The 10307-nt window shown below is 56.4% G+C and overlaps 2 protein-coding genes across 8 annotated transcripts in view; both read left to right on the forward strand.

The window, feature by feature from the left end:
- Window positions 1-7624, forward strand: part of INPP5K (inositol polyphosphate-5-phosphatase K) — a 22010-nt gene extending 14386 nt beyond the window's left edge. For all 6 annotated transcript variants that reach the window (XM_011999582.1, XM_011999584.1, XM_011999583.1 and 3 more), the window contains 5 exons: window positions 4125-4311; window positions 5426-5563; window positions 5823-5906; window positions 6067-6171; window positions 6348-7624. In XM_011999582.1, the coding sequence (XP_011854972.1) occupies window positions 4125-4311; window positions 5426-5563; window positions 5823-5906; window positions 6067-6171; window positions 6348-6404 (571 nt within the window). In that variant the 3' untranslated portion in view covers window positions 6405-7624. The remainder of the gene's footprint in view (window positions 1-4124; window positions 4312-5425; window positions 5564-5822; window positions 5907-6066; window positions 6172-6347) is intronic.
- Window positions 7625-9415: 1791 nt separating this feature from the next.
- MYO1C (myosin IC) overlaps window positions 9416-10307 on the forward strand; it is a 34871-nt gene continuing 33979 nt past the window's right edge. For both annotated transcript variants that reach the window (XM_011999588.1, XM_011999587.1), the window contains exon 1: window positions 9416-9815. In XM_011999588.1, the coding sequence (XP_011854978.1) occupies window positions 9741-9815 (75 nt within the window). In that variant the 5' untranslated portion in view covers window positions 9416-9740. The remainder of the gene's footprint in view (window positions 9816-10307) is intronic.

Below are 10307 nucleotides of genomic sequence, written 5' to 3' on the forward strand. Positions count from 1 at the left end.
ATTCTCATGTCTCAGCCTCCTGAGTAGCTGGAGTTACGCCGCCACGCCCAGCTAATTTTTTTTTGTATTTTCAGTAGAGATGGGGGTTTCACCATGTTGTCCAGGCTGGTCTGGAACTCGTGATCTTGTGATCCACCTGCCTCAGCCTCCCAAAGTGCTGGGACTACAGGCGTGAGCCACTGTGCCCGGCCAATTTTTGTTTTGTTTTGGTTTTTTGAGACAGAGCCTTGCTCTGTTGCCCAGGCTAGAATGCAACAGTGCAATCTCGGCTCACTGAAACCGCTTCCCAGGTTCAAGCGATTCTCCCGCCTCAGCCTCCCGTGTAGCTGGGATTACAGGTGCCCGCCACCACACCCAGCTAGTGTGTGTGTGTGTGTTTAGTAGAGATGGGGTTTCACCATGTTGGCCAGGCTGGTCTTGAACTCCTGACCTTGTGATCCGCCCGTCTCAGCCTCCCAAAGTGCTAGGATTACAGGCATGAGCCACCACACCCAGCCCCATTACCAAGTTGGAAGCATTGCTAGGCACCTGGTGTCCAAGGCAGATTGAGGGACGCAGTGTCTGTAGTCTCTGGGATGGGAATACCACATTCCAGTGCCCTCTGAACACTCCTTAGAAGAGTGAAAGGTTGGAAACGACCCAAGGATCCAACAAGCAGACCAGGGTTAGTCAGAGTTCCCGCTTCTCGACCACTCCCTTGACGCCCTTTAATTTCGTTGTTGCTCTTTGAAGTAAGTACTGTTATCACCCCATCTTAACAGTTGAAGAAACTGAGGCTTAAAGAAATGAAGTCACTTGCCCAGGGGCATACAGCTCTTAATTAACAGGACGGAATCTTCCCCCAACTGGTCCCTGATTCTAAAGGCTGAGCTCACCACGACGCCAGTCTCCTCAGTTGCTAGAGTACTTAACTCTTACTGTTGAAGGGACAGCAGTACATTGGGAACATTTATATAAAATAGCAGTTGAATAGGCCGGGCGCGGTGGCCTACGCCTGTCATCCCCACACTTTGGGAGGCCATGGCGGATGGATCACCTGAAGACCAGAGTCGGAGACCAGCCTGACCAACATGGTGAAATGCCATAGTTGCGCATGGCCGGGCACGGTGGCGCATGCCTGTCATCCCAGCACTTTGGGAGGCCAAGGTGGGCGGATCATGAGGTCAGGAGTTCAATACCAGCCTGGCCAGCATGGTGAAACCCAGTTTACTAAAAATACAAAAATTAGCCGGGCGTGGTGGTGCATGCCTGTAATCCCAGATACTTGGGAGGCTGAGACAGGAGAATCACTTGAATCCGGGAGGCAGAGGTTGCAGTGAGCCGAGATTGCGCCACTGCACTCCAGTCTGGGTGACAGAGCGAGACTCCGTCTCAAAAAAAAAAAAAAAAAAAAATAGCAGTTGAATAAAAGAGGAGACAACAATAGTGTTTCCAACTGATTGCGAGTATATCGAGCTGTAAACATTAAGATTAGATGGGCATTTTTGAGGGACGAGCTTGAGCTTGGGTTTTTAGTAAGTGTACCTGGTTATTGAGTACCTGTGTGCCAGGATCTGTGTGAATGCTGAGGATACACAGGACACTCCAACAGCCAAGTCCTTGCCTTCAGGGCTCACACACTAAGTGACGTGCTGAGTGGGAAACAGAAAATTGCAATATAGTGTAATTGTATAATACTGGTATAAAATGCTTCAAAAGCAAAAAGATGAGGTCCGGGATGGCTTTGGCAGAGGCCTCTCCCTGGTGAAGAACGGTGTTCCAGGCAGCAAGTACCACAAAAGCAAAGGTCCGGAGGCTTGAGAGAGTCAGCAAGGTGGAGTGGGTCTGGGGAAGTGGTGTGAGATGAAGGACGGGGGTGGTCAGACTCCTGAGCCCCTTGAAAGCCCCACTTGGGGACTTAAACTTGATTCTGGAGGCAGTGAAGACACCTTAAAGGTTCTAAAATAGCCAGGTGCCCTGGCACACGCCTGTGGTCCCAGCTGGTCAGGAGGCGGAGCTGGGAGGGTTGCTTGAAGCCCAGGCGTGTGAAGCTGCAGTGAGTTAGGATTGTGCCCCCGCACTCAGCCTGGGCAACACAGTGAGGCCCTGTGGATAGATCAGTAGATGAGGTGACATGTGAGACCCTGTCTACAGATTGATTGATTGACCCAATCAGGCTGTTTTACTCTGGGCTCATTCAAGAAAGGGGATTGTCCACCAAGGGGGAGGAACCCAGAAACAGCAGCTGTCCTGCTCCCCCTACCACACACGCAGCCCACCTCCAGAACTCAGGGCTACTGGGCCAAGCTGAAACTGCTGCCCCAGTAGTCGCTTGGGAAGGCTGGATTACGGGTCAGAGACTTTTCTTTGGTCAACTTCAGTTACCTAGAGGAGGAATGCATTTTGTCTCCAGAGCTGTATGACCTCTTCCAAACCCCGGTAGGAGGTTTCTCAGTCAACTTTTCTTTTATTTGGAGACAGAGTCTCGCTCTGTTGCCCAGGCTGGAGTGCAGTGCTGTGATCTCGGCTCACTGCAACCTCCACCTCCCAGGTTCAAGCGATTCTCCTGCCTCAGCCTCCCAAGTAGCTGGGAGTACAGGCACCCGCCACCATGCCTAGCTAATGTTTGTACTTTTAGTAGAGATGGGGTTTCACCATGTTGGCCAGGATGGTCTCGATCTCCTGACCTCATGATCCGCCTGCCTCAGCCTCCCAAAATGCTGGGATTACAGGCGTGAGCCACCACACCCGGCCTCAGTCGACTCTTAAGAGGAAATCATAAAGGCCAGTGTGCATGGGGAGCTCATTTTGCACCAACCAGTGTGCTAAACATTTTATGTACTTGATCTCATTTAGTCATCTCAGCAACCCTTCGCGGTAACTACCGTTACTCCCTCCACTGGCAGACGAGGAAGCCGAGGCCTGAGAGAGGTTAGTTTGGTGGTTAAGAGCATATGCTTGGCCGGGCGCGGTGGCTCAAGCCTGTAATCCCAGCACTTTGGGAGGCCGAGACGGGCAGATCACGAGGTCAGGAGATCGAGACCATCCTGGCTAACACGGTGAAACCCCGTCTCTACTAAAAAATACAAAAAACTAGCCAGGCGAGGTGGCGGGCACCTGTAGTCCCAGCTACTCGGGAGGCTGAGGCAGGAGAATGGATGGCGTAAACCTGGGAGGCGGAGCTTGCAGTGAGCTGAGATCTGGCCACTGCACTCCAGCCTGGGCGACAGAGCGAGACTCCGTCTCAAAAAAAAAAGAGCACATGCTCTGTAGTCGTGCTGGCTGGCCCTGTATCCTGACTCCACCAGTTAGTAGCTTGTGACTTTGGGAAAGGTGCTTCCCTTCTGAGCTCAGTCTGTGTCTCTACTTGTAAAGAGAGCATGATATACCCAGGCACAGTGGCCCATGCCTTCTAATCCCAACGTTTTGGGAGGCTGAGATGGGAAGATTATTTGAGACCAGCAGTTCAAAACTAGCCTGGGAAACATACTGTGTTTACAAAAAACTGTTTAAAAATTCGCTAGGCATGGTGCCACGCACCTAGAGTCCCAGCCACTCAGGAGGGTGAGGTGTATTGCTTGAGCCCAGTAGTTTGAGGCTACAGTAAGCTGGGACGGCACCACTGCACTCCAGCCTGGATGACACAGCAAGACCTTGTCTCTTTTAAAAAAAAAAAAAAAGAAGGTATGGTAACAGTCCAGATCACAGGCATCGTCTGGTAAGCATTTCCTACGTGCTTCCCTTCCCTTTCCTGAGGTATCCTTCTAGTATGCAGGGCAGTCAGATTCAACCTCAGGTCTGTCCAGTCTCAGAACCCCAGACGTCAGCTGCTTTGATCCACTGCTGCATTTGCTCAAAAAAGAGCAAATGAAATGAAATGTTTCTGAGTCATAATCTGACCCTAAAAACATGAGCTGAACATACAGAGGGTCCTGGCTAAGTCTGACAAGGGCCGGCATACCTTGGATTCTGTTGGGCACCTTCCTGCCTGCTGCCATGCTCCCTCCGGCTCTGGCCTGGGGTCTGTGGCTGCCAGTGGGTGCTGGAGTTAGGGGCTCCAGCAAGCTCTCGTGGGCTCCTTTCTGCTCTTATGCCAACCTTTCTTCTCTCCCCATTCCTCCTCTTTCTGCCTCCTGCCCCCGCAGTGAGAAAAAACGCAAGCCTGCGTGGACCGATCGCATCCTGTGGAGGCTGAAGCGGCAGCCCCAGGCTGGCCCCGACACTCCCAGACTGCCGGCCCCAGACTTCTCCCTGTCTCTGAGGAGCTACAGCAGCCACATGGTGTACAGCATCAGCGACCATAAGCCTGTCACCGGCACTTTCGACTTGGAGGTGAACTTCCAGGCTGCCTGATACTTGCCAGAGGAGTAGCTATGCTGGCCACATCCCCAAGCCCTCCATCCCTGGATTCGAATGTCAGCCAGTCCCCCAGGGGAGACCTGTGGAGGCCATGATTGCCTTTCCTGCCAGGTCAGATATCCCAGCTCCTCTTAGGAGCCGTTGATGGCTCTGTCAGAAACGTGTTCAAACCCTTTGTGAAAAGGTTTCCATTTCCTTTGGGTATTCTCCCTTGGGGCTAATGAGTTCCATTAGGCTTATTACCCAATGTGAGAAGTAGGACTTCTTTTATTTGTCCTAAACCTATCTGGATCAAGTTGCAATGGGAGCTCCCTCCACCCCTGCGTCCTTGTATCTTGCTGTCCAAACGACCAAGGTGTTGGCCTCCTTCAGGCTGCTGCCTGTCAGCCTTCACATGTTCATACAGGTTTACCGGCGTGCGTGTGTGTGTGTGTGCGTGTGCGTGCGTGCGTGTCTCTCGTTCTGCCATCCAGGCTGGAATACAGTGGCGGCATCACAGCTCACTGCAGCCTCCACCTCCTGGGCTCAAGTGATCGATCCTTCCACCTCAGCCTCCCTGGTAGCGGGACTGCAGGTGCCACCACGCCTGGCTACGTTTTGTATTGTTTGTAGACACAGGGTTTCACCATGTTGCCCAGGCTGGTCTCGAACTCCTGGGCTCAAGTGATCCTCCCAAACTGTTGGGATTATGGGCGTGAGCCACCATGCCCGGCCCACACTGGTTTCTCTGTTGTGTTCTTGCACATTCACAGCTGTTCTCATCAGAGCAGCCCCCATGTGGGGCTTTGGGTCAGATACCCAGGAGGCCTGACAGCAGCTGCCTGGCCACCTCCTTAAGCCTCTCAGCCGAGCCTCTGCTCTCCGCCATTCCTACCCCCGCCATTCCCTGACAGGGCTGGCCACCCTCCTGCCTGTTGTATGGCCCTCTTTCCTGCCGGCCAGCCAAAGCCCGCTGGAGCAGCCCAGCGGAGTCCTGTGCCCACCCCCTCTGGGTGCCCCACCTTCCCCGCTATGTTGGAAGGGCACAGTGAGGAACACTTGGCCTCAGAGGAGGGAATGATTCAGCCCCTCCCACCCCCGTGTCTAGCTGAAGCCATTGGTGTCTGCTCCGCTGATTGTCCTGATGCCCGAGGACCTGTGGACCGTGGAGAATGACATGATGGTCAGCTACTCGTCAACCTTGGACTTCCCCAGCAGCCCGTGGGACTGGATTGGACTGTACAAGGTGATGTGGTGGCAAGGCAGGGAGTCCATCAGCAACAGCCCCCAGTTCGTCCTTCCCGAGGGCTCCTGGGAGCTGGGCAGATGCTGATAAACACCCTCATCCACCCCAGCGGTTCTTCTGTAGCTTAGGGCTGGCAGGGAAGGGCGGCGGGGAGGCTTACAGTACAGTAGCCAGGCCCAGCGGTGAGACTATTCTCCTTAGGACTTGCCTAGCGTCCCAAGTCCTCCCTGACCACTGATGGCCTGACTCCCCCTCACAGGTGGGGCTGCGGGACATTAATGACTACGTGTCCTACGCCTGGGTTGGGGACAGCCAGGTCTCCTGCAGCGACAACCTGAACCAGGTACGTCACCAGCACCAGGTACGTCACCAGCAGGCGGGCCTGCCTCAGCACTCCTGTCTCGTGGAGGGAACAGAGTGCTGGATAACTTGTCACTCCGAGCTGGGTGGAGCCCAGAGCCCTGGAACTGACCCCAGTCCTGTCCATCCCCCTCCCCCTCCAGGTTTACATCGACATCAGCAATATCCCTGCAACTGAAGATGAGTTTCTCCTCTGTTACTACAGCAACAGTCTGCGTTCTGTGGTGGGGATAAGCAGACCCTTCCAGGTAAGCGATGCTGGTGAGGGAAGCGGGAGCGGGAGGGCTTGAGCCCATCGTCGGTTCCCTGAGGCCCAGGCCTGGGGCCAGCCTGTACGTGAGGAGCCGCTGCAGTGGAGGAATGGGGTGATGGAAAGCAGAGGAAGGCCCACTCTCCACTTCCACCACCTGCTTTACCCCTGCAGATCCCGCCTGGCTCCTTGAGGGAGGACCCACTGGGTGAAGCACAGCCACAGATCTGAGCCAGGATGGGAGTGAATCCCAGGAGGAGGCCAGAGCTGGCAGCCAGCTCTGCCTTTCCACTGCCAGGAGTGCTGGGGGCCCAGCCTGACCCCCTGAAGAGACAGCCAAGTGTTCTCCGCATACGCCTCCCAGAGTGAGCTCTAGCCAGACTCCTTTGCTCTCGCCACTACTCATCTCTGGAATTAGCCACTTAAATACAGGTTTTTGTTGCTGAGATGTGAGTGAAACCAGCTAGTGCATCAACAGTGAAGACCTGGGGACAGTTCTGCGACTTATTTCTGGATTCCTACCCCCTCTTCTAGTCTAGCCCAAGTAGTCCCGCCAGGCACATGCCCCATTTGGCACAGGCCTGCATTCTTGTCGTGCCGTCCTGGGCCTCAGGCTGTCTGGGCGGGGAGATGCTCACATTTGTACAGGCTACATAGACTGGTGCAAGCAGTGCTGGCTTCCAGGAGTCTTGGCATCTCATAGCTTGTCCCGGGAGGAGTGAACAGAGGGTCTGGATTCCTGCTCTCAGCAAAAGCAGTCTGACCCCTCTGGCCAGGCTCTTACGTCATGGTTGTGAGGAGGCTGATGAGGGTCCTTCGGCCAGCACAACCTTCCTCCCTACCCACGGCGTGGAGTCTGACCCAGGAAGTTCCAGAGCCTGAACAGAGGGAACTGGGAAGGATCTAGGTTCGCTTCTGCTGGTAGCTTGAGTCCCATGCCTCCGCCCTGCCGGCTGAGGAAGGGGTGACAGGTGGTCAAGGAGCTGTGGCCACAGAGTTTTCCAGGGTGGTACTTGTCAGGTTAGGTGCATATGCACCACCCTTGTCAAGAGTCATTGACGACAGCCCCCCTCTGGACCCCCCAGGACCTCAAAGTGGGGGCAGGCAGAAGGGAGAACCAGCTCAAGACATTTTGGAGGATCTGGCCCTGGGGGTCTTCAGAGAGCACTCTCTAGGGGCTTTGTGGACATGGTCTGTCCCCACATCCACCACTTGCCTCCTGCCGTGGTCACTCGGCAGCCCTTTTCCCAGAAGACACCTCTGGAAGCCTGCTCAGTGCTTGTCCTGCCATCCTGTGTCCTGAGACTGAGGGTCACTCCAGCTGCTCTGTGTTGCATACTCTCCCCCTCAAGCCTCTGTATGAAGAACTGTCCCCTGGCTTCCAGCAGGCCATGGCTGGCTGTTTTGTGACTGTTACATTGTGCAGGGGTAATTAGAGCGTGGCTTTTACACTTGTGTGTGACTGATGATTGGGGGGTGGGGGGTACAGTGGTGGGCCTGGGACTCTCTGTAGACTCCAGGAACAGCGGCCCTGGAGATCCCAACTAGACTTCTGTGTCTGAGATTTGCAGAAGTGGCCAGGATTGGGGCTAGGATGAGGTTCCAGAATGGTGAGCCTCTGGGGCGCTAACCAGGTGGAGCATGCCGTCTATGCCAGTGGCGGCTTCATGGACTCTGCTAAGTCGAATGAGCTCTCGTTCATCCCTCCTGACCCGCTGCCCCGCATACCCTGGGTGTGGAGCCTTCTTCCTGCGTTAACCGGTCCAGAATGCCACCATCTTCTCTTTCTACCCCACTTCTCACACCCTTCTTGCTGAGTTTTCCCCCGTGGTAACCTATGCCTGCCCCCAGCACATATACCTAGGGACCTCCAAAGCCCTCACCTGCCCGCCTGTTCCTTCTCACACACACGGCCATCGGGAGGGTTGCCGTCTGGCACCCTTCGTTGGGCAGACAGGAAAGCCAAGGCTCAGAGAAGTGGTGTAGTCTCTCAAAGTTCCAGGCACCTGTGGTTTCCTGCAGGACCAGAAACAGGAAAGGGGTCTGAACCCACCCGCAGAGCGGTCTCAGTAGTCTGAAAATACAGATGATGTCCCTATTCTCAAGATTATTGTGGGAGAACCATTGCAAAAAGTGTATCGCGTAGACCCGCCTCCCCGTTCAGATTAATGCAGCCCTGGGGCTTGACTCCAGGGGTCCCCCCACATGCTCACCTCCCCCGTGGTGAACTGAGGCCCCCACACACCCTGCGTCCTGTGAGGGAGGGGTGAGCCCAGCAGTGATTGAGAGGCGGAAAGGGGAAGCGGGGGTGCTCTCCGTCTTCTGGGCCCCAGTCAGGATATGGCCGCTCTGGGTCCACCCCGACCCACTGGGTGGAAACAGGAAATAAGTGAGACCTGGTGTGCACTGGGTCTACGCCTGGCTCCACGGCTGATAAGGGCCATTGTGTGGCCGCTGGGGATGAGCCTGCCCTGGATAGATGTGCTTCCCGGAGGAAGGAAGGAGGGCTTGCTAGCCTTTCCGGGGCGGGGGAAGCTGTGGGGAGACGGAAGGGTGCCGAGGGGAAGGCCCCTGCCTATGGGGCTGTCGGTGCCAGCACACGCCCACAGGACTCGGCCCTTCCTATGCCAGCCTCTCCCTCTGGAAAGGTCTGTTCCCCTATCCACTTCCCTGTTCTGACTTCCTCTAAGGAATGGCTGGAGACCGGAGGGCTCAGTCTCAGGCCAGGAAAGTGTCAGCTGTGATTTAGCAGCAGTAAAAATAGAAAAGCAGGAACATCAGGGGTGGGGGGTCACCTGGGGGTACTGTCGAAATGCAAGGATGAACAGGGCTAGAGCTTGCCACACCCAGGGAACCCAGGAACTCACCTCACAAGCTCTGAGGCTCGGAGGAGGGTAAGACGTCTTCTCCCAGTGGGACAACGCCCTCTGCCCAGCACGACCAGCCCCCAGCACGACCAGCCCCCGGCACGACCAGCCCCCAGCACGACCAGCCCCCAGCAGCTCTGGCCACTCAAACTCACGGTGGGGCTCACCTGCTGTGGGGACGGCCCGTTGAGGGGATGTGCAGGAAAGGCAGTGCGCACTGAGGGGTCCTCTTGGCCTAGGGGAGGGCATGCCTTCTGGTTTGGGGAGTGGGCCCTGTGCTTTAGCTGGTACCAGAGAGTGGCAGGAGGAGGGGCCCAGCCATAGAGCTGCTGGGGGGTGGCGGGGGAAGGGGAAAGGCGCCCTACCCTTTGACCTGGAGCCCAGGGTCCCCCATGGGTGGCTGCATGGGCTCCTCTGGTTACCTGGGACAACAGGCATTTCCTCCATCCCCAGCCCCTCCTCTTCCTGCTCCAACCATCCGGGCCAAGAGGCCTCCCAATCAGACCTGGACGGCTCCAGCTGTGTCCTGAGGCGCTGGACCAGCCACATCCCCTGGGGCTGGAGTTGAAGCAGAACCAAGTGGCCATCCCGGCGTTAGACCATAGGTTCCTGGCTTCTGGAGCGGTCAGAGCCAGCCAGTGGGCAGCAGCTTTTGCTCACAGGCCCCAGTGCCCAGGGCGCTGGCTCTCCGCAGGGCGGAATGGCGCTGCAAGTGGAGCTGGTACCCACCGGGGAGATCATCCGCGTGGTTCATCCCCACAGGCCCTGCAAGCTTGTAAGCTGGGATGCTCTGGGCTGGGAGGAGGGTGGAGTATCTCCCCCAGGGCCGGGCAGCCCCTCTCAAGCAGAGCCCTAGGGCAAGAGGTGAGCAGAGGGGGACGGGTTCCAATCCTTGGATGGGGCCAGAACAGACTGAACAAGACTGGAAGAGTAAGGATGTAAGCGCCACCAGCATCAGGATTTTGGGAAGTGGAGGTCTGGGCTTGACTCCTCCAGCTTCCTGAACCTCAGTGGGCAGAACTGGGAATACTGGGCACAAAAGGCAAGTGCCGGCCGCTGTGAGGTCGAAGGATGAGGGCATGGAAGCTCCTCTCCAGTCCGCCGGGCTGGGACCTCCCAAGACTCACAACAGGAGGACGGTGTGGGAGGTGGGTGAAGGGACATGGGTGGGTGGAAACCGGGGAGCGCGGCCCTGACCCGGCCCGCAGGGAAGGGGCTGGAGATGCAAAGGGCCCGGAGGAGGGAGAAAGTCAGGCGCCCCCGCGCC

This window comes from Mandrillus leucophaeus, unplaced genomic scaffold (genome assembly GCF_000951045.1).
Source record: "Mandrillus leucophaeus isolate KB7577 unplaced genomic scaffold, Mleu.le_1.0 Scaffold6, whole genome shotgun sequence".
Classification (NCBI taxonomy): Eukaryota; Metazoa; Chordata; class Mammalia; order Primates; family Cercopithecidae; genus Mandrillus; species Mandrillus leucophaeus.